The sequence below is a fragment of the Phascolarctos cinereus genome, unplaced genomic scaffold (assembly GCF_003287225.1).
Source record: "Phascolarctos cinereus isolate Bilbo 61053 unplaced genomic scaffold, phaCin_HiC Scaffold_4;HRSCAF=312, whole genome shotgun sequence".
NCBI lineage: Eukaryota > Metazoa > Chordata > Mammalia > Diprotodontia > Phascolarctidae > Phascolarctos > Phascolarctos cinereus.
The window spans coordinates 727,171,873-727,197,946 of record NW_027555847.1 but is presented as its reverse complement, the minus strand read 5'-3'; the positions used below and the strand labels follow the sequence as shown (position 1 = coordinate 727,197,946).

The 26,074-nt window shown below is 47.2% G+C and overlaps 3 protein-coding genes and 2 long non-coding RNA genes across 9 annotated transcripts in view; 2 read left to right on the top strand and 3 right to left on the bottom strand.

Moving 5' to 3' along the window:
• LOC110202573 (uncharacterized) overlaps window positions 1–26,074 on the bottom strand; it is a 52,815-nt gene that overhangs the window by 3,966 nt on the left and 22,775 nt on the right.
• Window positions 541–6,589, bottom strand: LOC110202547 (zinc finger protein 69 homolog). Of its 3 annotated transcripts, none has more exons than XM_078154505.1 (5): window positions 6,096–6,589; window positions 4,974–5,072; window positions 1,631–1,757; window positions 1,053–1,148; window positions 541–855 (listed from the first exon to the last, which is right to left on the bottom strand). In XM_078154505.1, the coding sequence occupies exons 2-5, from the start codon at window positions 5,007–5,009 to the stop codon at window positions 707–709; spliced, it is 408 nt and encodes a 135-aa protein (XP_078010631.1). In that variant the 5' UTR covers window positions 5,010–5,072; window positions 6,096–6,589; the 3' UTR covers window positions 541–706. The 3 variants fall into 3 exon arrangements, with proteins under 3 accessions (XP_078010631.1, XP_078010632.1, XP_078010633.1); XM_078154506.1 differs by having other exon boundaries at window positions 6,483–6,589; XM_078154507.1 differs by having other exon boundaries at window positions 655–855; window positions 6,509–6,558.
• On the top strand, window positions 6,580–11,842 carry LOC144457167 (uncharacterized). The gene is made up of 2 exons (XR_013486533.1): window positions 6,580–7,394; window positions 11,034–11,842. It is a non-coding gene; the product is annotated as an uncharacterized LOC144457167 (long non-coding RNA).
• Window positions 7,398–16,992, bottom strand: LOC110202558 (uncharacterized). Of its 3 annotated transcripts, none has more exons than XR_013486530.1 (4): window positions 16,023–16,992; window positions 9,475–9,597; window positions 8,364–8,461; window positions 7,398–8,128 (listed from the first exon to the last, which is right to left on the bottom strand). It is a non-coding gene; the product is annotated as an uncharacterized LOC110202558 (long non-coding RNA). The 3 variants fall into 3 exon arrangements; XR_002322754.2 differs by having other exon boundaries at window positions 16,351–16,992; XR_002322755.2 differs by lacking the exon at window positions 8,364–8,461 and having other exon boundaries at window positions 16,351–16,992.
• On the top strand, window positions 17,038–21,458 carry LOC110202545 (uncharacterized). The gene is given in 5 exon segments (XM_020978766.2): window positions 17,038–17,561; window positions 17,564–17,604; window positions 18,383–18,509; window positions 19,052–19,147; window positions 19,847–21,458. Coding segments are annotated over 5 exon segments (1,905 nt in total). The 5' UTR covers window positions 17,038–17,365; the 3' UTR covers window positions 21,292–21,458.

The following is a 26,074-nucleotide window of genomic DNA, read 5'->3' as shown; positions in this document are numbered from 1 at the left end:
AGCGAAGGGCCTCACACTCACACCATATGAGGACTGGATGAAGCCCGGAGGAGAGAAGACTCAGGAGAGGCAAGAGAGCTTTCTTCGAGCTCAGGCTTATTTTGTTTGACTCTGGAGGGCAGAAGCCTCCAGGAGCAAAGGGGGGAGATGCCCAGAGGCACAGTTAGGCTCACGGTCTGGAAGAACTTTCTAACTCCTGCAGCTGAACAAAAGTGGAGCACAATGCCTTCATAAGCAGTGAGGCCTGTCTCGTTGGAGGAGTCCAAGTAGAGTGTGGACAGCCACCTGACAGGGATGCTTGAGTGAGGATTCCTCCATGTATACGTCAGACTAGTGGCCAATGAAGTCCTCTCAGGGTCTACGATTCTGGGGCATGTACGATATGGTTATTTTTTACTTTTGCACAATGAGAAAATATTCAGCCAAAATGAGGAAAATAAAACAGAGAGGAAACAATTCTGCCCTAGTACTTCTGCTAGAAGTCTAACATTCAAAATTCACAAAGATTTTAAATAAGCGTATAAGAATAAGATGCATCTCTCAAAGGTAAGTGGTCAAAACACTTTTCAAAGAAGCACAAGTCATCCATCAGCTACTAGGTCAACAAAGAAAGAGAAAAACGATCATACTTAAATGCTGCTCCAGCGCTGGGGAAACTGGTAGAGCTGGGAGTCTGTATCATCTTGGTGGGAAGTGGGGAGGGGAGTCAGAAGGGCGGAATGGCCATTTCAGAAGAAACCAAAGGAAGGTGGGGAGCTTGCCACAGAGGCTGAGCAAAGAACACAACATCCAAAGGGCCACACAGGTTACAGGGCTCTTTCCAAAACCTTTCAGCAACATGGTCTTGGTTGGCTGCTAAAGATGAGAAGCCCAAAATCAGGGAGGAAGAGAAAGACCTCCCCCCTCCTGAGCCTTGAGGAACGCAGGAGTGGGAGAGGGGCTAAGTGGCCTGTTTAGGCCGACTGGAAGCTGTGGGAAGGCCTCCTGTGATTCCCCCAGAGGGCCCGGCTGAGCTGTCACTGGCCAAGCCTTGCCCGCTGCCCCTCACTCACCTACACACCTGCATCTCAGGCCGTTTCCCTCTGGCATCCAAGGTGCTTCCCCTCGCTCCAGCTGGGAGATCACATCTGGTTTGGACATGGCAAGCCCTGCTCATAGGAAAATATTTCTTACAGTGACTCCTAATGAGACTTTCCCTTCTAACCACCCAAAATTAACTTTCACACACATTTTCTAGCCAAGCATCAGAAGTCCATAAACAGCACTCCCCCCAGATTTATCTTATGCCTTGGTCAAGAAGTAATACAAAGTATTGGGACAGAAAGATTGTACTCTTCCACCCTAAATCCATCTCTAACCCCCTCTATCTTTGGGAGAAAGGAGACATTTGGGAAAACTCTTGGGAAGATGATCTGTACTGTGTCTCTAAAAAGCGTGGAGGAATGGGTCACAGAAAGAAAATGAATTTGACATCTTTACTGCCATTCTGGATGACCCTGAAGGACCTTTCCAGCCCTAAATCGTGATCAAATGACCCAAAGAGGATGGGATCCTTTCATGTCCTCCAGCCTGCACCAAGAGGAAGGAAAGGCTCTTCCACCCCAGGGCCGAGCAGGGGAAGCATCCTCACCCAGACACACCAGGTTCCTAAAGTTCTCCAGCATCACGTCCCTATAGAGCTCTTTCTGAGAGAGACTGAGGTGCCCCCACTCCTCCGGGGTGAAATCCACAGCCACATCTTTGAATGTCACCCATTCCTGAAAAGGACATACATTTCAGTTTGGCCAAAAAGCTGTATGTCTTGTAATAATGACTATTAACGCTTACACAACTTTGCAAAACTTTTACAAAGCAAAATTACAAAAGAAGAAACATTTGTCCTATAGGAATTCATTTCTGTCTCCAAACTCCCTTCCCATCCTGACTTAATTCAGCTGCATGAACATTTCTTCAGCACCTCCTATGTGCAAGGCACTGGGGATCCCTGGATCACAGAGTTAGAGCTGGAAGTGACCAAGAGTCATCTAGTACAAACACCACCCCAACTCCGGAAAGAGACAAAGGGAAGTTAAGAGATTTACCCAGAACCCCACAGCTAGGAAGTCTCTGAGGTAGGATTTGAACTCCGGGGGTCTCCTGACTCCAGGCCCAGTGCTCTAGCCACTCAGCCACCTAGCTGGACAGGCAGTGTTACAGAGTAGATAGTGCCGACCTAGCAGCCAGGAAGGCCTTAGTTCAAATCCTGCCTGGAACACTGAGGGAGTCACTGAACTCAGCCTCAGTTTCCTCATCTGTAACATGAGGATAAGAAGAGCACTTGGCTCCCAAAATTGTGGTGAAGATCAAATGTGCTAATGCAGGGGCAGGACCCTGCGGCAAAAAGGCCACATACAACAGGAAGGCTGTGGGGTCTCCACCCCGAGTGTCAAGTGCTGGACAGCCCTCACAATCAGGAGTGCTGGAGAGACCCGACAGGCAACAGGAAGACTTTCTGAGGAAGACACTGGAGGCAGGAGGAGGCCTGTGCTCTGTTCTCCCCAGAATCCCCAAAGCTCAAAGGTGAACAGGCCACTGAGCCTGATCCAGCAAAGAGGACTCCCCCGCCTCACCTGGTCCCGCCTCCGCCTCACCCCCAGGCCTCTTGAGGCAGCCCATTTCCCTTCCTGACATCCAGCCTAAAGCCACTTCCTGACCACCTACACCGCCCACTCCTAGTTTTGTCCTCTGGGACTGCCCAGAACAAGGCCGACCTCCCCTAACCTCCAGAAGAGAGTCCTTCAAAACCCTGAAGATGCTCACCAGGCGTCCCTCAGTACTCTTGTCTTAGACCTCGAAGCCCTTCACCAGGCTGAAGCCATGAAGGATGAAAAACAATTGTGCTGCCAGTAAAGACGAGCAGGGGCAGATGGGTGGCGCAGTGGATACAGCACTAGGCCTGGGGCCAGGAAAACCCGAGTTCAAACCAGGGCTCAGACACTCACTAGGTGTGTGATCCTGGGCAAGTCACTTAATCCTGTTTGCCTCAGTGTCCTCATCTGTAAAATGGGCTAGAGAAGAAATGGCAAACTCCTCCTGTATCTCTGCCAAGAAAACCCCCAATCGGGGTCACGGAGAGTCAGACAAGATTGAAAAATGGCTAAGTAACAACGACAAGAAAGAACAGCAGATATCCTGACTGCGCTCCCAGATGTACAAAGCACTTCCCTCGTACAACCTCACAGGAAAGGAGTGCAAGGTCTGTGATCTCCATCTTACAGATGAGGAAAATAAGGCACAAAGGCGAATGTCTGTTGAGCATTACACAGAGGTTGAGGGTTGGAGCCAGGATTCCAAAGGGTCCTGGACAAGTTAGTGACTAACAGCTCCTGGTCACGCTTCTTTGGACGCCCTCCAACTTATTAACACAGTGCCCAAGACTGAGCCCCCGACACCAGCTACAGAAAGCCCAGCCAGACCATCCCCTCTCCAACTCTGGACACTGACAGGCTTCACTCACACTTGTTTCAACGTTCACTGAGAAGGCCTGATCTTTTTCAGGCACACTGCCCTGTAACCATGGCTCCCCCAGCTTGTATGGCAGAGGGACTCTCTCCCCTTACTATGTGCAGGCCAACATTGTAGCCTTATTTATTAGCTCGTCCAGGCCTTAAAAACTCCTTGGAGTCCTAGCTGTCACAACAATGATCCTAGGAAAATCATTTATAATAATGACAGCTAACATTTCTACAGTGCCTACTTCGGGCCAGGCCCTGTGCTAAGCATTTTACAATTACCACCTCATCTGATCCTCACAACAACCCTGGGGGATAGGTGCTATTATTATCCCCATTTTACAGATGAGAAAACTGAAGCAGACAGAGGTTAAGTGACTTGTCCAGGGCCACAGAACTAGTAAGTCAGGTCTTCCTGACCCCAAGCCCCATGCTCTGGCCACTCTGGCTCCCCTTAGAGGCATCATAAGGAATTAGCCCCTTCTGACTTCAAGCCCAGCTGTCTGTGCATTCTAGGCCCCACCCCCACCCCAGTGCCCCATTTCTACTTTTGAACTTTATTTTCCTTATTTGTAAGAGGCACGTTGGGACTACTGAGCCTGGAGTCAGGAAGACTCATCTTCCCAAGTTCAAATCCAGCCTCAGACACTTAGTAGCTGTTGAGGGAATTGAGGGGATCAGGACGGCAAGTGGATAATTATGGGAATCGAGTGAACACCACTGAATCCATCTTGTGACTCAATTCTGGAGCAAACTCAGTTTCCTTTCTATTCAATTACAGGCCTATTCCAATTTCTGTCTTGTGAGAAAATTTTATTCAGTTGTGGGAACTAAGAGAAAATCTGATTGCATTGTTTGAACCTAGCCCTGCAGGGCTGGAAAACTGGACCATTTCTACCTGCTGTCCATAACTAAGGACCTCGGTTATGCTGACCAGAAACCTGATCAGATCCAAATTCTGATGCAAGGAGCTTTCTCACAACTGTACATCTCAAGCAACTCATTTGTCTTATGTGAAAACTGGCCCCATACTGATCAATCTGTTCTTATCTCCATGTTCTTTTGATTGAATACAGATACTCTGGGGGAGTGAGACACCTTCTTTCCTGATTTCAGGAAATTTCACCTGTTGACTCTCCCCCCCTCAACTTGGAAAGTCCCTAATCCTTCCTCCAATTAGAAATCAGATTACTTAATTGTTTCTTTTAAAGTGTATTGTTTCTTAAAAGTGTGCTCTGTATCCTGGTTACTAGGACAGTATAGCTTATTTTGCACCCTCCCTCAAAGTAAGTTTGATACTGTACCTAGAGTAGGCCCAAATGCTGTTCAGAATGGGTGAATCCCTGAATGGATTAGTGAGGGACACAAGTCAGATGGGAAGGATTCTGTATGGAGAACATCACACAGAACCCTGTGTTAGAGGACACAAACCTACTTTTCAGACAGAGACAGCTTTTGAAGAAAGTGGAAACTCCCACTCACCTGGGGAACTGTGGCTAAGAGGAGCACAGGGGCCATGGCCTCCTCCTAGTCCACAATGTTCCCTCCTGTCCTGGAAGAGCAGAGTCCTCAATGGCAGACCTGCGGAGAAAAGGAAAGTGTGAGTGTGCCTGTATGTCACTTGCACCACAAATACAGTGCAGAGATGGAGGTCGGAGGAAACCCATGCACATTCTCAGCATTTGATAAACAATACGTGTGTCTTGCATAGGCAAGGCACTGTTCTGGGAACTAGGGCATATATCCCAAAGAACAGTCCCTGTCCTCCTGGTCACATTCAGCTAGGGTCTCCATCACATAAACATGCAAGCAAAGACGAGATCGGCCAGGGAGGGACAGAGCACTAACAACAGGGAACTGGAATCAGGGAAGACAGCCTTGAAAGATGAAGACTTGGAGAGGCAGAGGTATGAAGGGAGGAGATTCCAAGAAGTAGAGATTCAATTTGTGAACTTCAGAAGTTAGAAGCAAATGGAGCTTAGGGAGCTTCCAACTGAGCTGGAAGTGAGAGTTCAGGAGAAGAGGGATGACAAACTAGGCTGGCCGGGCAGACAGGAGACAGACTGTGGAGAGCCAGAAAGGCGGCAGGAGGGGTTTGTAATTGACCCTATCCTGGGAAGCCACTGAAGGTTTTTTGAACAAGGGGGTGCCACAGTCAGATCTCATGGATCATGAGTATTAGGGTGGCAGCTGGGTAGACAGTTTAGGGCTGGGGCTCTGGGCCTTTTTTGTGGCAGTCTGGTGAAGCCCTTCCACCCGTTTAAGAATGACGTTAACAAATAAAAAAGAAAATGCTAAATTTCAGTTAGGAGTTAGTGTGAAATAACCCCCCCCTTCCAAGTTCAAGGACCCCCTGACATCTCTCCTGAGACTCCCTTGGCGATGCATGGACTCCAGGTGAAGAACCCTTGGTTTGGAAGGAAGGGAGGTGGGCATCGGGCATTGCATGGGGGGCACTGCAGAGGGAGGAGGGGCATAGCCCCTGGTAAGTGGGGCAGCCTGGAAACGGCCAGGCCAGTGAAGCCAAGCCATGGAGAAGAACAGGAGTGAGGACCCACCAGCCCTGGCCCCCGCAGGTTCCCCAGCCTGGGCACAGGCGCTCACCTGCCCCTGGAGTTGGCCTGGGCTCCAGGGCCCAGGGCATCAAGGTCCACGCTCCAGAGCCCCGCCCCCAGCACATGGGAGAACGCGGGTCACGAGCGGCCCCCGTGATTGGCTCAGAACGAGGAGTCTAGGGCCATGCCCATCTGTCAGTCTCGGATTGGGTTAGAGTTCCGTTAGCCCTGCCTCCTCTCACAAGGCCCAATAGGGACGGCTCCGGTGGGGGCGTGGCCAGGGCAGGAGCAGACTGACGGTCACTGCGCAAGCGTGCCGGCCGGCCCTGCCCTGTCCCCGAGCACGGAAACTACCGGGAAAGAGGGAAGGATGTTCAGTCTGGGCAAGGGGCCACAGCACGGAAACAAAGCTGGGCGGGGAGTCATTCAGACCAACCTCCGGCCAGGCCGGCCCTGCTTCACCTCAAGGTGCTAGAATCTGGCTCCGGCTCTGGCTCGCCACGGTCCAAAGACTGCCTGGAGGACTTGACTTCCGGGAAGATAGGCTGCCCAAGAAGAAACGGAAGTTGCGTACTCACCGCTGTCCTGGGCAAGGCCTTCTGGGAAATGTAGTGCCGCGTTCAGAAGGGGTTGGCGCGCGTGCGTAGTGGGCCGCTGCGGCCAGTGGGCACATGGCCTGGTGCGCCTCAACCAAGGTGGGCAAAGGGAGATTGCGAAGCCGCTGTGAGTGCCAGGCCAGCCCCTCCGCAATGTCTCCGTGCGGAGGCCCCTCGCGGGTTCCCACCGTGATACCCCCGTGGGCTCACCCTGCCCCACTAGGGATGTCTTCAGCACTCCGGGCCCAGCGCTGCCGGGACATCCTCGACCCCTCTGGAAGCCAGCAACCATGGTGTGTTAGGCTTGCTGAGCACCGAGGCACGGAGTTTAGGGACTTGCCCAGGGTCACCCAGCTAGGAAACATCAGAGGTTGAATCCAGGCCTCCCCGCCTCCAGGTCCCAGACTCTGTCCGCTGCACCACCCGGGCCCAGCGGGCACATGTACAGAGATGGTCCTGGCAGCCTGGGCTGGGGAAGGAGCGGCCCCTCCCTGATCTGTCAGTCTGCAGGCGTTTGCCAGCTGCCCGCACTGTGCCAGGCCTGAGGAGGCACAGACATGGGGAAAGACCCTGCCTCCGAGGTGCAGGCCTTCCTTGGGAAAGAAGGGCAGCGTGACCTACAGTCAGTGTCCCAGCCCTTCGGCTGTGCAAGAGCAGACACTGTCCTTCCTCTCCTGCACCCCCCTCCCCAATTCCCACTCTGGTTGTCACACCCACTGAGGGGAAGAAAAATAGGATAGCCAGTGAGCCTGGTATGTTATCAACAAATCAGTCAATATTTATTAAGCACTTACTGTGTGCCTGGCACTGTGCTAAGCGGGGGATGCAAAAAGAGGCAAAAGACAGTCCCTGCCCTCAAGGAGCTCATGATCTGGTGGGGCAATATGAAAATAATTACACTTGTGATATGTAAATATTACATTTTATAATATCATATGTAATTTGTAATATATGAATAATTAGGTACATACAAGATAACAGAATCTATGAAAAGCAATCTAAGAGAGGGATGCACTAGCCCCCGGGGGGAACCAGGAAAGGTTCCTGCAGAAGATGGATTTGATCTGAGTCTAACAAGAAGCCAGGGAAATTAGAAAGTGGAGGTGAGGGAGGGGACAGAGCATTCCCAGCTTTGGGGGAGCTCGTATAAAGGCATAGATGAAATTTTGTGTGCAAGAACATTGAGGAGGCCAGTGTAGCTAGATTATAGAGTATATGGAGGGGATTAAAGTGTAAGAAGGCCTCAGAGGTAGGGAGAAATTAGGTTTTGAAGACCATGCTAGAGAACTTATATTTGATTCTGGAGACAATAATTTGCTATTAGAACTCATTGAGCAGTGGGCAGTATTGCCAGGAACACATTTTAGAAAAATCTGCTTGGCAGCTGAGCAGAGAACAGATTGGAAGAGGGAAATGCTTGAGGCAGGGAGACCGATGAGGCTATTGTCATAGTCCAGATGGTGAAGGCTTGAGTTATGGTGGTACTCTATAAAGAAGAGAAAGAGATGTACGTGAGTTACATTATGAAAGTAGCAACAAGATTTGGCCATGGACTGGATAACTGAGGTGAATGTGAATGAGTGGAGAATGATGCCAAGGTTGCAGCTCCCATATCTAATCTGTTGCCTCTCAGTCCATTTCACCTTGGGAAACACCCACCCCCACCCCCCCCGCCTTCTCTGCCCTGATGCTGCCTCTACCATGGTAGGAGTCCTCATTACCTTGTGCTTGGACCACTGCAGTAGTGTGTTGGTGAGTGCCTGCCACAAGCCTCTGCCCACTCCAATCCAGCCTTCATGCAGATGCCAAAGTGATTTTCCTAAAGTGCAGGTTCAACCATTTCACTCCCCTACTCAGTAAAATCTGGTGGTTCCCTATCACTTCAACATTTAAACCCCTTCATAAGCTAACCACACCACCTTTCCAGCTTCTTTCCACCACATACTGTTTGCACCAATGACACTGACCTCCTTGCTATCCCATAAGAAAAGACACTCCATCTCTTAGCTCTTGCTGTCTTCCTACTTATGCTACTATTACCCGTGCCTTCAGCTTTGCCGCCTGGCTTCCCTGGCTTCATTCGAGCTCCAAATAAAATGCCATCTTCTGTGGGAAGCCTTTTCCCATTCTTCATTTTAGCCTCTTCCTGCTGTTCCTTATTTCCTTTCTGTCCTGTGTGCCTGTTGTCTTCCTCATTACATTGTGAGCTCTTTGAGGGCAAGGACTCTTGCTTCACTATCCTTACCACTTTGCATGGTGCCTGGCACAGAGTGTGTGTTCAGTGAATACTTATTGACTGATTGGCTGGCAGGATGGTGGTGCTATAAACAGGAATAGGGCAGTTCAGTAGAGGAGAGGGTTTGAGCATGTTTCAGATGCTCATATAACATTCAGTTCAAGCTATCCAAAAGGCATCTGGTGATGTGAAACTACCTCAGAAGAGGGACTAGGTGCAGGGGTGGGGAACCTGCAGTCTCAAGGCCACATGTGGCCCTCTAGGGCCTCAAGTGTGGCCCTTTGAATCCAAACTTGACAGACCTAATCCCCTTAGTAAAAAGATTTGTTCTGTAAAACTTGGACTCAGTCAAAAGGCTGCACCCAAGGACCTGGAAGGCCACATGTGGCCCCAAGGCCGAAAGTTCCTCACTCCTGTACTAGGGGGACACACACACACACACACACACACACACACACACACACACACACACACACACACACACACATCCTAAAGCTCATTGGTATGGGATTGATGGAGCTCAGTGCCCTGCACCTGTGGGAGAGTTGTGGAGGAGTTGGTGAGAGCAGAAGAGAAGAGAGGAGGGGTTTGTTTACCTTTTCATGGTCAAGAGGTCTCTTCAGACTATCTTCAGTCTTTTTAGGCTTTGGGCTCTTCTGGCTTCCAGCTTCAAGAGAGAAAATGGAAGATGCCAACCCACTTCAGGTTGCAAAAAGACTCTGGGAAGAAACCAACATGAAAGGAACAGTCTTTACCATATCCCTATGCCAGCTTGCTGTTACTAGACACTTTGGAGAGCTTCTCTCTCTCTCTCTCTCCCTCTCTCTCTCTCTCTCTCTCTCTCCCTCTCTCTTCTCTCTCTCTCTCTCTCTCTCTCTCTCTCTCTCTCTCTCTCTCCCTCTCTCTCTCTCTCTCTCTCCCTCTCTCTCTCTCCCTCTCTCTCTCTCTCTCTCTCTCCCTCTCTCTCTCCCTCTCTCCTCTCCTCTCTCTCTCCTCTCTCTTCCTCTCTCTCTCTTCTCTCTCTCCTCTCCCTCTCTCCCTCTCTCTCTCTCTCTCTCCCTCTCTCTCTCTTCCTCTTCTCTCTCTCTCTCTTCTCTCTCTCTCTCTCTCTCCCTCTCTCTCTCTCTCTCTCTCTCTCTCTCCCTCTCTCTTCTTCTCTCTCTCTCTCCTCTCTCTCTCCTCTCTTCTCTCTCTCTCTCTCTCTCTCCCCTCTCTCTTCTCTCTCTCCTCCCTCTTCCTCTCTCTTCTCTCTCTCTCCCTCTCTTCTCTCTCTCTCCTCTCTCCCTCTCTCCCCCCCTCCTCCCCTCCCCTCCTTTCCTCCTTCTCACTCTCCCAATGGGAGAATTCCTTCACTGTGTGTATTCTATGTGTGTTTTCTCTGATTTCTGTTTGTTATGGACTTGGATAAATAGGTTTCTTTGCTAGTTGCTATGTGTTCACTGGGGAACTGGTGTTTTATGGAAAGGGTGTCAAGCTTTGGATATAAAGCTTGGGGTCCTACTTCCCCCACTAATGAAACAGTGATGAAAAGTTATATTGAACATGAAAACTATACTCTTTAGACTAACAACATTTAAGGGACCATAGATAGAATTCTAGGCTGGTATCCCTTCTGTCTGAGAAGAGCAGAGTGACCAAGCATCTGGCCCAAACCTCCTGCTTCCCCTTCTGGCAGATATTAAAGCCTCCCTTAGAGAAGGTAGTGGGAGAAGAGGCTATAGATGTCTGTTCTACCTCTCTTCAAGCTATATAATGACATTTCCATTCTATGTGGGGGGACAGGCCTCACTATAGATAGATCTGACAATTATTGGCATAGAGATGATAACTGAATTTGGAGAGCTGATAAAATCAGCACGTGAGGCAATACAAAGGAAGAAGAGAAGAGAGCTCAGGACTGAGCATTGGGGTGCCCCCAAGGCAAATGGAAGTAATGTATAAAGATGTGGAGGAGTGGTTTAGACTAGATTGTCATGAAGGTCTAGACTAGCTTGTTAAGAAGATCTAAATCAGATGACTGTGGAGATATAGACTAGATTAGTATAAAGGTCTCTTTCAGCCTTAACGTTATTTGATGTTGTAAGACTTCCTTTTTTTTTTTGGTCAAAATATGTTTTCCCTGTCGAGCTGAACGCTGCCTCACTATCATTTCTAGATGTTGTTCCTCATCCTGTGTTTTGCAACTTCTTTGAACGAGCTGAATGTGTTTCATGGAGAAGCAGTGTCGCAGTAGTCAAAAGAGCAGTGAGTTTGGACACAATGACTTTGCAGCGGCTTTCACTTTGACCATTCAGTTCCCTCATTTGGGAAAATGTAACTGGCCCATACGTCTTACAAGGTGAAAGGTTTCTGTAAATTAGCAGTAACTATACAGCTATCAGATGATCATACTAATTTGCTTGATCTCAAAGACTGATGACCATTTTTGTTGGTGAAGGTAACAAGGAGAGAAGTCTAAGTTTACAGCAGAGGGAAAGGCTTATGTCCCCTTTTATTCTCTTATAGATCAGGAGACCAGGCCTGAAACCAAGAACTCCACTCCAAATCTGAGCATTTCTCTGAAAGAATTATCAAAGGAAAGACATGTTCCTGGTGTCTCTGTGCTGGGAAAATGTGATTACAGATTGGTGAAGCAGCAAAACAATGAGGAGAGATGTTCTCCACAAATAAAAATCACCCAGAGTAAAAAGGGAAGGCAGGCCCATGAATGGAATGATTATGGCAACCCCCTGGTCTGCAGCAGAGAGTAGCTTCAGGAAAGGATAGGAAGGCCTTGGCTTGTTGCTGAGTCCTAAATACATGAAATACTGGAGACCAATCTTAGGGATGTAATGAGTGTAGGAAAGCCTTCAAGCACAGATCATCTTATTTCCCATCAGAGAATTCTTACAAGGCATAAACCTTACAAATGTATGGCCTGTAGGAAGGCATTACACTCAGTGCCTTCAGAACATTCATACTAATGGAATCCTGGAAGGTCACACTTGCAGGATCACTGAATTCATACAGGAGAGAAGCCTCAAAGATGTAAGGATGGTGGGGAAGCCTTCAAATATTCAAACTTGGGATGACACGAAATAATTTATGATGCAGAGAAACTTTATGGATACAATGGGATTTGGGAAGACTTTCCTCACAAAGTCAAACTGAACTGAATATCAGCTAATGCATTTAGGAGAGAAACTTTATAAATGTAAAGGCCTGAGGGAAGGGCTTCAGTATAATAAGCTCCAGCCTGAGAAAATATGAGAGATTTCATACTGAAGAGAAGCCTTATGTATGTAATCGATGTGGGAAGGCCTTCCACTCAAGGTCAAGTCTGACTAATCATCAGAGAATTCATATGGGAAAGAAACCAGAGAACAACAGGGAATCCATATTTGAGAGAAACCTTATGAATATAGAGGGAAGCCCTTCCATAACTGCTCAGATGTCAAATACTTAAGAGAATTCACACTACAAAGGAGTGTGGATGTAATGCGTGTGGAAGGCAAATCAAGAACATGCATAATTATTTTTTTGGCTAGGCAGTGGGATTAAGTGACTTGCCCAGGGTCACACAGCTAGTAAGTGTCAAGTATCTGAGGCCGGATTTGAACTCAGGTCCTCCTGACTCCAGAGCCAGTGCACTGTCTGCTAGGTCCCCTAGGTGTCCCCCATGCATCATCTTTTCAATCTTATCACAGAATTCATACTGAAGGGAAGACATTACATTTTATTGTGCTTTGCATTAATTTTCATCAAGCTCCAGCACAAATTATAAACTGATTGGTATACTGCAACGTCTCTTACTTGTTTCATATGCTAATTTTTAATGGTCCAAATAAGGAAAGATAATGTAACAGTATGAGCAGAACATATGTGCATAACAGGAACCCTGTGATCAAGGATTTGGAATAGATGTGGGAGGTCGCTGCTGGTGGGGCTGGACAGAAATCACCAGTGAATTCTGATGTTTTTCTGTCAGAAATGACGCATTCTGTCAGCTGTACCCAACTTCACATTCTTCTTATTTCTCCTTCATTTTCAAAGAGGACCAATGACATCATGACATTGGGATGACAGTATAGTGTGTTTGGCTGTGGCCAAATAAGAGTTGCGAAGGCTCTACCACAGATCAGCGCAAGGAGTTCATTATCTTGAGGAGATTTGCCTCAGTTTGCCATTACCAAAAGAGACAGATGGTGAGATGTGGAGATCAGAGTTCCCCCATCTCCCACAAATCCTTATCAGAACCTTCCCCTTATTCTATTGGGCCCAAGTGGAACAAATTTTCCACCAAGGGAGAGTCTCTGTTAGGAACTCTGTGGCTGTAGATTGGCTCTCCACATATTCACAATAGTTTCAGATCTTCTCTGGGCAAAAAGGGTGACTGTTATATGATTTATGTGGAGAAAAGATCAAGAAGAGAAAACATAAGAATAATCAGACTGCCTGAAAGCTATGATCAAAAAAAGAATCTTGATACAATAATACAAGAAATAATTAAATAAGATTACCCTGAAGTATTAGAATAAGAGGGAAAAGTAGAAATAGAAAAAATCCACCTATCACCACCTGAAAGAGTTCTTATGAGGAAAACGCACAGAAATGTTACAGGCAAATTCCAAAATGCCCAGGTCAAGGATAAAACATTATGAGGAACAAGAAAAGACAATTTAATATGGTGATGCCACAATTAGAATCACATAAGACTTAGCAGTGGTAACACGAAAAGACCATAGGTCTTGGAACACTGTATATCAAGGAGCGAAAGAACTGGGAATCCAGCTGAAAATATCGCACCTAGCAAAGCAATGCATAATCCTGAATGAAAAAAAAAATGAACATTTAATGAATTGTCACACTTTCAGAACTGTGTTTAAAAAAAAACAAACAACCCTGAACTTAATGGAAGATTTGACATATAAGAGCCAAGAGAACTATAAGGTACATATCAAAGACTAAATAAATACAAGGGACTCAGTAGGGACAGACTGTTTGCCTTTTATGTATATAAAATGTAAAACATATGTCTAAGATTGTTATTAGCAATTGGGTAGTTCCTAAGAAAGATCGGGGTAGATCTGGGTATGATATGACTGGGAAAAGGTAAAAAGAGTAATTATACTAATGAGGTGTAAGAGGAAGGACCAACACAGAGTAATTAGATGGGGGAGGAGGGCTGATAGTTCTGGAAACTTACTTTCATTGGAAATGGGTTTAAGAGGGAACAATACATATATACCTAGAAGAGTATAAAAGTCTTCTAAACTTAGAAAGAAATAAAAGGCTAAGGGGATAGGGAGGGGGTAGAGGATAGGGGAAGGATCTCTAGAGGGGAGGGTGAAGGAGTAGGCCAAAGAGGGGTACGGAGGATAAGAGGGGGATCCCGGAAGGGAGGAGAGGTTAAATAATAGGAGGGCAAGGTGGAACGTAGCAGTAAAGTGGAGGAGTCAGTAGGGACAGGAAATAAGAGATACCCACATATATAAAAATAAAAATTAGAAGTAGAATTGTTAGGGAAAGTAAATTTCTATATACATATATATATGTTATATATATATACACACACACACAATAAGAAAGCCTGTGTAGTAAATACTAGGCATAGCACAGGAAGAACAAAAGAAAACTTACAAGGAAGCAGAGAAAAGCTGGACAGCTCTGAACACAATGCCTAGTATTTACTACATAGGCTTTCTTGAAATGGCAGTTTATTGCCTTATATGTTGAATCCTTTCTGCTTTGCACATGACATGTATTTTTCTTTCCTTATTTTGTATTTAAGTTTTAATACTTCAGTTTATAATATGTTTCTTTTTCTTTTTTCATTGTGTATTTAAGTTTTAGTATTAAAGTCTAAAACAAAAAAAAAAGGATTTGAAAAAGGACTGGCTCTGGACTAATGGTTTGGCAGTATCTACTGTATTCAGAGCCTCTGACCGCATCAGCAGTTTCTGTTTGGATTACTTTTCCTTCTCTAGAATGTTTCTCCTCATTCCTCTATTCTTTCTTTAACCTGCCACAATACTCCCAGGCTTTCCCCATCTTGGAGATGCATGGGTCATCCCACAAGGGCTTTGGACAGGATAAGGCTTCCATAGAAAAACTCAACTCTGGAGCCGACTCCTTAGTCTGAGGCCTGGTGTCCTCATCTGAAGGAAAGAAAAAGTGTAAATGTCCTTTTCCTTGGAGGAATAAGCATTTCTGCATACTTCACTTTCCCCAATATTCTATCTGTTATAAACAATGTATGTATTTTTTCACTTGAATTAAAATCAGTTCTTAAGGTTTCTAAAATTAATTTGAATTCACCAGGCTTATCCTTTCATTTAGCCCAATAATATTAGGTGAATACGTCAGAACTGCTGCAGATGATCCACAATTAATGGAAAATGAACAATTACTGGCTTCCATACACCAATATGAACAAAATAGCTTCAAGTATTTTTTGAGAAAATTCTTCATATGAATATCACCCCTAGGAGAATCATGAGAGTGAGATCACTGGCTCTATGAAGAGGAAGTTATATGGAGTTCCTACACCACAGAATTCCACTTTGCTTATAATTCAATGTCCCATCTACATTGGAGCAGCATTCCTGCATTCTGAAAGCACCAACAGCATCCCATCTATCTAGCCATACCAATTCACTTTGGTATAAAAGGCAAAAGCATCCACACAAACTAGAGGAGTGGGGAGAAATTAACTGCAAGATCTATGGCTGGGAAAAGACAGCAGGACCAAAGAAGTCATGGAGGGCATCACAAACATGCCCATTTTCAGGGGGTGCACAGGTGAATGATTAGCTGAGCACTGGACATTCATTCACACATTCACCTGGCCAGCAGCTTCTTAGGACGCTATATAATGGAATCCCATGTGCTTCCCCTGACTCTAGCTGAGACATCATGTCCACATTGGAATCTGCAAGGCCTAGTCAAGGGAAATGGCACAGTGATGGACAAGTATGGTCACCTCACAGCCCATGCCTCATGGACAGCTGGGAGACAGTGAGGAAGGGCCAGGCAGTCTGGGGACTGTGGTGGAGGAAATCCAAACTGCTTTCTAAAACGGTCATACCACTTCACAGCTCCCCATATTGGCGTGCTTACCATCCCACAACCCCTCCAATACTATGACAATTCTTGTCATCTTTACCTGTTTGCAGAGTTTAAAGCTGGAAAAAAGGACCCCAAGACTGACCATGGGAACATATGGCCCCTGAAATCCGCCCAGCACCAAGTCTGACTTGAGCAGGCAGGAGCCTTGAATGTTGTGATCAGGCTGCGAATCCTGGGAGACAAGGTGGGAACCCTTAGTAGGGATGGCATCAAAGTCAACAGGCTGAGGATGGGCATGGGGGCAGCAGGGGGGAGTGTGGGATGTGGATTCAAGTCTAGCCCCAAACGCTGCAACAAATGTGCCTCAGTTTCCCCTCTGTACAATGGCTGTGGTGAAGGTCCAAGGACACAGGGCAAGTACAGACCTTAGCAAACCAATCCAATGACCAGCAACTCTTCTGGGAATGACAGACTAGGGTTCCATCCACCTGGGGGGAGGGCAGTCAGGGGAGGTCGGGGGTCATTTCTTGCTCTGCTGTCTCCCCCGTACCCCTTGGGGAAGGCAGGGGCCTCTCGTGGGGAGGCAGAGCTGGGAAGAGGGTGCTCCTGAAGGAAGCACCCACAAAGCCAAAGGCGCGGTGCGGTGAGGGTACCCTGGGCGCCCCAGAACCAGCTCCAGGGCGGGGGCCTCGGCAGCGGCGGCGCCTCCGATTGGTTCAAAGTTCCCAGCGCCTCTAAGGCGGTGGGAAGGAGGGAGTACCCCAAGTCCGAATTCCACCCAACCAAGAAGCAGGGGCGGAGCCCGGAAAGTTCCTGCCCCCAGGACCTAGCCAATGCGCGTGTCCCTGGCTGAGGGACAAGCTGCGAAGACGCGGAAGTTGCCGATTCTTCCTGATCAGTTTCATATCCTTGGAGAAGCGGCGAGGTTCTTGGTCCTGGGGGGTCGGCAGCGTCTGTCCTGGGTCCGGAGAGGGAAGGCCATGGTGGGGGACGGGCACCAGGGACCCCCGCCCCTTCCCCTCTCTTTGCCTCAGTTAGTTTGTCGCTGAAATGGGGCGAAGGCTCCTGGTCAGTGACGAGGGACCGCCCCGCCCCCTCCTTCCTCTCTTTCCCCCTCCCCTCCCCCATCTCCCCCTCTGTTCCCCAAATCCCCCGCCCTGACACGAAGGCCCTTGGCCCCCCACACTCCTCTATCTGTCAGCAGGCCTCCCTTCTTTATTCGGCTTCACGCTCCCCTACCCCACGCTCCTGCTCCCCTCTAGTTCTTCATTTTGTACCCTCAGGCCTCACCTCCCCAGGCCCCGCCCCCAGCTGTCACCGCCCCCTCGCCCTCACGTGACCTGGCATTTCTCGGGGGGAGGGACACAGTCTGGGCTTTTCTGTCTCCTTGGCATCTCCAGCACCTAGAATGCAGCGAGGCATACAGTGGGCGCCTCACCAATGCACGTTGAGTTGACCCGAGTCCTGGACACAGACAGGCCGCCCCCGGGGTCACTGTGGGCATTTCCCAGGCAGACGCAGGCAGGTCGGGGTGGAGGGGAAGGGCCCACCCCACTCATGGCTGCCTTTTACTTTCTAGCTCTGCCTCCTGAGACCCCAGGGGCCTGGGTGTGGGACAGAGCGGGGAGCAGCAAGGAGCCAGAATGGGCCCCGAGTTCCTCACCGGCAGGCTCCCCCAGGTAAGCATTATCGTCCTCCTCCCTGACAGGTGTCTCAGGTCACAGTGTAGACAGGTCCTTTCTCAGTGCTCTCTGTCCTCAGAGCACCTGGGCAGATTCAGTCCCCAGACCACAGTGAATCGAGCTCTGTGCCAGGGTCAGATAAAACCCCCCATTTGGCATTTAATGCTCTGCACAAACTGAGCCCTTCTACCTTCCTGTGTCTTAGCATGTTAAAGTCCTCCCTGCTTCCTGTGGCCCAGCCAGCCTGGCCTGTTTTCTGTTCCTCACACGTGACCCCCATCTCCTCTGCCTCTGCTTCCCTCCCTGCCTGGAATGCTTTTCTCCCCTCACCTTGCCCCTCTTGGAGGCACTGACTTAATCCGTCCATGTTCACCTCAAGCCCTGACTTTTATAGGAACCCACGCCTGGTCTCCTCAGCTGCTGGGGCCTTGCTGAACCCTCAGGACTGTTTCTGTGCCTGCTGTCTCCCCATTAGACTGTGAGCTCCTTGAGGGCAGGGACTGCTTTTGCCCTCATTTGTATCCCCAGGGCTCAGCACAGAGCCTGACACAGGGCAGACACTCCATCAAGTGCTTATGGGCTTGACAATGAGTGTTCTTGTATTACATGATTCAGAACCTGAGGCATAATAAATGCTCCTTGTGATTTTCCTTTGAACACTCTGCAACCTGAATATACTAAGAATCAGTCCTTCTGATTCCTGTCCCCCTTCACTCCCCTTCCCACATCCATGTGGGTTGTGGTCCCTGGACAGGCACAGATTGATTTGTTTCAGGAATCAGTGACCTTCAAGGATGTGGCTGTGGACTTCACCTGGGAGGAGTGGGGCTACCTGGACACTTCCCAGAAGGAGCTTTACTGGGAGGTGATGCTGGAGAACTACAGGAACCTGGTCAGCCTGGGTAAGGAGGCTCTTCTGGGGACTTGGGATCTGCCCCAAAAGGTTGTTTGCTTCCTTCTGCTGGGGCTGGGTCCACTGTTCAGCACTGTTGCTTTGGCCTGTAAGAAAACCAAGCATTTGTTACTTGCAGTGAGGCCAAGAGACAGGGTTCTTGTGCTCTGCCTGGTCCCAGCTGAAGGGCTCTTGCTTTGTATGGCTGGAAACTGTCTGCTTCATTGTGTGAGCCTGCTCCAGCTCTCTCTCTTCAGGCCAGGGAGGCTTTCTCAAGTCCCAGGGCAGATACTGAAGTCAAGAAAGCTCCCAGATGCCTCAGCATTGAATGGGTCAAATGAACTCATTGTCTCTCTGAACCCAACTCCATTCTTTGTCCCATTGCTGTATCTTCCCAGGAAAAGAAACCAGATCACCCTTCAGATGTTTTCTATATGCTCTTCCACAGTCCCCAGACTCCCTGGCCCTTCCTCACTGTCTCCCAGCTGTCCATGAGGCATGGGCTGTGAGGTGACCATACCTGTCCATCACTGTGCCATTTCCCTTCACTAGGCCTTGCAGATTCCAATGTGAACATGATCTCTCAGCTGGAGTCAGGGGAAGCACAGGGGATTCCAGTGGATAGTGTCCTAACAAGCTGCTGGCCAGGTGAGTGTGTGAGTGAATGTCCAGTGCTTAACTGATCATTCACCTGTGCACCTCCTGACAATGGGCACATTCATGATACTCTCGATGACTTTTTTGGTCCTGCTGTCTTTTACCAGCCATAGATCTTACAGTTAATTTCTCCCCACTCCTCTAGTTTGTGTGAATGCTTTTGCCAAAGTGAATTGGTATGGCTAGATAGGTGGGATGCTGTTGGTGCTTTCAGAATTCAGGAGCACTGCTCCAGTGTAGATAGGACATTGAATTGTTCTTATCTTTTTGGAAAGCAAAGTGGAATTCTGCGGTGTGGGAACTCCATATAGCTTCCTCTTCTTAGACCCAATGATCACACTCTCATGACACTCCTAGATATCATATTCAGATGAATTTTCCTGAAAAAAAAATACCATAAGGTACTTTGTTTACACTGGCATATCAGAGCCAGAAGTTGTCCATATTTCCATTAATTGTGGATCATCTGTAGCCCCTTTGGCATATTCACCAAACATGACATCATTGGGCTGAATGAAAGGATAAGCCTGGTGAATTTAAAGAAATCTTAGAAGCCATAAGAATTGATTTCAGTTCAAATGAAAAAATATGTACATTGCTTATAAGAGATAGAATAATGGGGAAAGTGAAGTGTACAGAAAAGCTTATTCATACAAGGAAAAGGACATTTACACTTTTTCTTTCCTTTAGATGGGGACAGGAGACCTCAGACCAAGGAGACAGCTCCAAAGTTGAGTATTTCTATGGAAGCCTTATCCCAGCAAAAGCCCTTGTGGGATGACCCATGCATCTCCAAGATGAGAAAAGCCTGGGAGTATTGTGGCAGGTTAAAGAAAGAGCAGAACAACGAGGCAAAACTTTCTAGGCAAGGAAAAATAATCCAATCAGAAACTGCTGATGTAGTCAGAGGCTCTGAAAACAGTAAATATCACCAAACCGTGAGCCCAGAGCCATATCACGGAGTATCTGTAGTAATGGATCTCCATAAGAGAAGGAGCTTGGAGTCAGACCAAAGACAAAGTAATCAAATCCATTCACAGAAGAAATATTCTGAGATTAACAAATGTCAGAAAACTTTTGGTTATGATTTGAACCAAATTCAGAAACATGGAATTCATGCTGAAGAGCAACTCTGTGAAAGTGGGAATTCTTTCCTCCCAAATAATCAACTCGCTTTACCCCAGCGAACTCATCCAGGAAAAAAGTGTTCTGGGTTGACTAAATGTGGGAAGACATCCTGTCAGAAGGCAGATGGTTCTCAACAGGCCTCTATCAGGAATCCAGACAAATCTTATAAATGCGGTGAATGTGGAAAGGTCTTCTGGCAGAAGAGAAATCTTACACAGCACTACAGAATTCATACGGGACAAAGACCCTTCCAATGCAGTGACTGTGGAAAGGCCTTCCACCACAGGACAGATCTTACAAGACATTACACAATTCATACTGGAGAAAAACCTTTTAAATGTAGTGATTGTGGGAAAGCCTTTCCCCTGAGCACAACACTGACTCGACATCAGAGAATTCACACTGGAGAGAGACCCTATGAATGTAATGAATGCGGAAAGAAATTCCTACAAAGCTCTACCCTTTCTAAGCACCACAAAACGCATACAGGAATAAGACCTCATCAGTGCAGTGTGTGTGGGAAGGCATTCTCTCAGAAGTCTGACCTTACCAAGCACAGTAGTATTCATACTGGAGAGAAACCATATGAATGCACGGAATGTGGAAACTTCTTCCGCCAGAAGTCAGATCTTATACAACACTTCAGCATTCATACTGGAGAGAAACCATTTAAATGCAGTGAGTGTGGGAAAGGCTTTATCTGGAATACGGCACTGACTCGACACCAGAGAGGTCATACAGGAATAAAGCCTCATCAGTGCAGTGATTGTGGGAAGGCCTTCTCTGAGAAGTCAGATCTTACACAACACTGGCAAATTCATACTGGAGAGAAACCTTTTAAGTGCAGTGACTGTGGGAAAGCCTTTTTCTGGAGCGCAACACTGACTCGACATCAGAGAACTCACACTGGAGAGAAACCCTATGGATGTAATGCATGTGGAAAGGCCTTCACCCAGAATTCACACCTTTCATTACATAAGAGAATACATACCAGAGAGAAATCTTAAGAATGTGATTAATGCAGGAAGGTTTCCCCCAGATCAGAGCACATAGAACTCATGATGGAGAGAAACCTCATTAACTTAATCACTGAAGCAGAACACTCTGGTGGGCTGATCTGGATTAAAATGAAATTGGGGAATATTTTTAAAAAATAAAACCACAATAAAACATAGATGATGGTAGTTTGTGGTTGTCTAGGTCAGTACAGCTGTTTTGGTCTTTAAAGTTTTGATATTTTGTGTCCTCACTTTCTTTGCTGAAATGATCTTGTTTTAGTCCATCTTTGTATGGCCAGAAGGAAGGGGCTGTCATTGGCTTGTCCCCCTGTTACTGTGGAGTCATAGACTTAGATATGGAAGGGAGGCCACTGGGACCAGCCCCCTCGTTTTGCAGATGAGTAAACCAGCATCAGATGAGTTAAGTGACTTGTCCAGGGTCACAAGGATGACCCTCACGCCAATTCCCTGAGAGCTGAGGTTTGTGCAGAGTGTTAAATGCCAAAGGAAGGACTTTGTATTTGATCCTAGAAGGAATAGGGAGCCACTACACTTTACTGAAGGGCAGTGGGGGTGACAGTCAGACCTGTGGTATAGGAAAGTCACTTTAGTGACTTGTGCAGGAAGGGCTGGAGTGGGGAGAGGCTTGAGGCAGGAGACCCAGATAGGAGGAGGCCGTTTATAAAGTTCAGGTGAGAGAGTAAGAAGGTGGTGGAAGGGAAGGGCACCCATGGGAAGATGTCTGGAGACAGAAAGGAGGAGACTTGGCCAGGGATTTGGTGGAGTCAAGGACGACCCTACAGCTGGATTCTCCCCATATTCCTCACCTCCAGGCTTCCCCAGGTAAGTAGAATTGTCCTCTTTCCTGAAGTGGTATCTCAGATCATGGTGTAGACAGGTCATTTCTCCAGTACTGTCTGTCATCAGAGGGCAAGAAGCCATTCCATCAACAGATCACAGTGGATTGAGCCCTTCCTGCTTGCCAGGCCCTGGGGGAAGCACAGAGAGACCCAGAAAGACACGTGGACTTATTTCAAGGGGATGAACAGGTGCACACTAGATCTGTAGGGAGCTGTAGGAGCCAGCTGTCGAGGGTCCCTGGCTTCCTTCGGGCCCTGCTCCAGTCACCCCTTCTGTAAGGAGCTTTTCCCAGTCCCCTTAATGCCAGTGCCCTCACTACCACCCAATGGACCTTTGCTTTCACTATCTCATTTGCACAGTGCCTTTTGTAGGTTGTCCCCCACCTTAGACACTGTGAGCTCCTTCAGGATAGTGCCTGGGTTTTCCCTTTCCTTATATCCTCTGTGTTTTAACAGTGCTTGGCACACAGTAGGCACTTAATAAATGCTGGTTTACTTCACTGGACTCAGCAGCTCAGGGAGGTCTTCAAAGTGGCATCTCCTGGGAGACTCTGTGATCTTCCCAGTGGTGTCTGCTAACTCCCTTCCCGAATGTCCCAATCCAGTGGCCTCTTCTCAGGCCTTAGCCTCTCCTCCCTGACAGTTTCATGACTGTGCTCCCTCTGGGTCCCTTCCTCCTTCCTGTGTGACCACTCCTCCCTTCTCTGCCTCCTTTGCTGGGTCAGCATCCACGGCACACCTCCGTCTCAGAGGCTTCTCCAAGACTACTCTCTCATCTCTTCAAGCTCTCTCACTTGGGGGTTTCATCCCATACCATGGGCTCCACTTCTGAATCTACAACAAATAAACAGAAGTTTTTAAGCAGAATTTCCCATAGGCATTTCCAACTCACTATATCCCAGGATAATTCAGTATCTTCCCTCAAACTCTGTTTCTGAACCTGGCTATTCCTGTGGAGGCTACTACCACGGCCTCCAGGTTACCCAGGCTGACAGCGTCATTGTTCCCTTTGAATGTTCCCTCCCTCTCTCTGCCCACATGTGAGGTCAGCTGCCAAGTTGAGTGATTTCTCTTTTTACACAATCTCTTGCCTGCACACGTCCCCTCAGTCCTGTGTCCCAGCCCTCCCCCTGGTGCAGGCTCTAGTCACCTCATCCTGGAGTTTTACCAGAGCCTGCTTGTTGGTCTCCCAGCCTCCAGCTTCTCCTCAGACCAGTTCATCCTCCACTCACCTGCCAAAGTCATTTTCTTTTTTAAATTCAAACTACCTCACTTAAGCACTAGTGTTCTTGCTCTCTGGATGGGATTTTTCTGAGTTCCCCTCTATAGGCATCTTCTTCAGCACAAAGACCATTTTCTACTTTTTCTTCTCCAATTTTTCCATTTGAGGTTCCCATTCAGTTACAAACTCTGCAGTTTCTCTTATCTCCTGACATGAAAAGATGTATCTAGGATGCTGAAATCTGATCCCAGCAGGAGCACATTTATAGAGGCTTTCTTGAAAATGCTGGTAAGGCAAAAGTTCTAAGACAGATGGAAATTATATTCAGGAAGCGTGAACAGCCAGTCTAGCCTCATATTCTGAGAGGAGATTGTCCTGTTGTTGACAAAGGGCCGTGGTTCTTGACTCCATTCACGTATCAAAGTGGAATTTCAATGAGCAAGAAGGCCCTGCATGATTGAAAACAGGAGCCAACTGTGAGCGTAGAAGACAGACAGTAGTGACTGGTGAATAGATCCAAAGAAAATTCTGTGAAAATCCTATAGGTATTATCCCCATGAGGATACTGTAAGCTCCTTGAAGACAGATTCTTTCTTCATTTCATTTTCTTAATAGCCCCACTTCTTGAACAGTCTCTGGTTGATTCTTACAGAAGCCATACAGCACACAGAAAATAAAATGTTAGGAATGAAAGAGACATGAGTGATGTTCTACTCCAACTCCTCATCTTCCAGGAGGGCAGAAATTTCCAGAAGACAATGAGGGCCAAGCAGATTAAAAGAAGTGGCCAAGGTTATTTCTCTACTTAGCTGCAAAGACAACCCCATCGCCTAGCTGAGTCTCTTACCATCTACCTCAGAAATCTTTTTGCCACATTATGCTCGGTTTCCACAAGGAAGTGGTACCCACACACTGAAACATCACTCAGGACCCAGTAACTGTGAGGGAAACTCAGTAGTCAACAAAAACTGTTGGGAAACTTGGAAAGCTGTCTAGCAGAGACTAGGTGGAGATCAATATTGTGGGGTCCTGATTGGAGAAAAGCCATAAAATAAAGTAATAAGTGAAAAGTCATAAAAACTTAAACTCTGTGCAAGGCGGAAGCCCAAACACGGTGACCAGTTTAGAATCATAACTTAGATCCTGAATTCTATTTTAGACACTGAGTCACACCTTAAGATTCTGTGACCTATGAAAAGCACAAGGAGAACGTCAGGAACCGTTTGTGACAGGTGCGTGATCAATAACAAACTTGTATCTGGGCACAACGTTGGCTTGACTCTCAAGCTCATTCCGAAGCAAAAGACCAAGACTATTTGCAATCATTAGTCATGCACTCGCTAGCCCCTCCGGTCCTTGTCTGTTTTCTATCATTACCACGGAAATCTGGGGGGTTTTGCGGGGATCCACTGAACTGTCTGGCTGCCACCCCAAACCCAAGATTGCCCTGTTTGTAACTCTTCATAATGACTGATTAGACTACTTACTATAATCAGTCTAGAGCTCCATGGCTTCTTCCCTTGTTCTCAGAACCCCCCGTGGTCACGGGGGGAGGCACAGTGCTCCCCAGCCAGGGAAATGCTGGAGCTTACAAACATCTCATCCCATACACTGTGGTAAACTCCAAATGTGGAAATGACTTAGACATAAAGGGTAATATCAAGATATTAGATGGTCAAGGAAGAAATTATCTTTTAGATCTATGGATGAGGAACAGGTCATGACCAAAGAGAAGACGGAGAAGCTCATAAAAGGTAAGAGGCTAATTCTTATTACTTAAATAATAATGACTAAATTTATTTAGCAGTTACTATGTGCTAGGTACTTTAGGATTATTATCTCATTTTGATCCTCACAATAACCCTCAGAGGTAGGTGCTATTATTGCCCCCATTTTACAGATGAAGAAACTGAGACAGAGCTTAAGTTACTTGTCAGTGTCACACATGAAGGAAGTGTCTGAGGCAATTTGAACTTAGATCTTCTTGACTCTAGACCCAGTGTTTTACACACTGAGCTATCTACCTTCCCTACATAAAATGAAAACGTTTCTGCACAAAGAAAAATCAATGCAACCAAAATCAGGAAGGAAACTTCACTGGGGAAAAGCCTTGTAACCAGCTCACCTGATGGTTGTTTCATTTCTATGATACATAAGGAACTGATTCAAATTTGATGTGTCATTTCTGTACTGATAAGTGGTCCAAGGATATGAATAGGCTGTTTAGAGAGGATGCAATCCAAGTTAGCAATAGCTATAGGAAAAAAAAAGACACTGGGGCAGCTAGGTGGTGCAGTGGGTAGAGCATTGGCCCTAAAGTCAGGAGGACCTGAGTTCAAATCTAGCCTCAGACACATAATATTCACCAGCTGTGTGACCCTGGGCAAGTCACTTAACCCCAATTGCCTAAAAAAAAAAGAAAACAAAAAAAACCCACTCCAAATCAGAGAAATGCGAATTAAAACAACGCTGAGATTCTACCTCACAACTACAAGATTGACAAATTTCATTCAAAAAGGAAAAAAACAAATGTAGGATAGGATATGGGAAAACAGTACACTAATGAGCTGTTGGTGGTGGGCCAACCATTCTGGGAAGCATTTTGGAAATATGCCCAACAACATTATGTGATGCCAACATTACATCGGTACCCCAAAGAGATTAAAGGAAGAGGACTTGTAAGTTTAAAAAAAATTATAGGGGCAGCTAG

Excerpts from the sequence above, each read along its gene's own strand:
- LOC110202547 (XM_078154505.1), bottom strand. The coding sequence starts at position 5,009 with ATGGCCCCTGTGCTCCTCTTAGCCACAGTTCCCCAG. Across the intron at positions 1,758-4,973 it reads TCTTAGCCACAGTTCCCCAG|GAATGGGTGACATTCAAAGA; the intron begins GTGAGTGGGAGT and ends TGTCCTTTTCAG. Across the intron at positions 1,149-1,630 it reads TAGGAACCTGGTGTGTCTGG|GGCTTGCCATGTCCAAACCA; the intron begins GTGAGGATGCTT and ends TCCTATGAGCAG.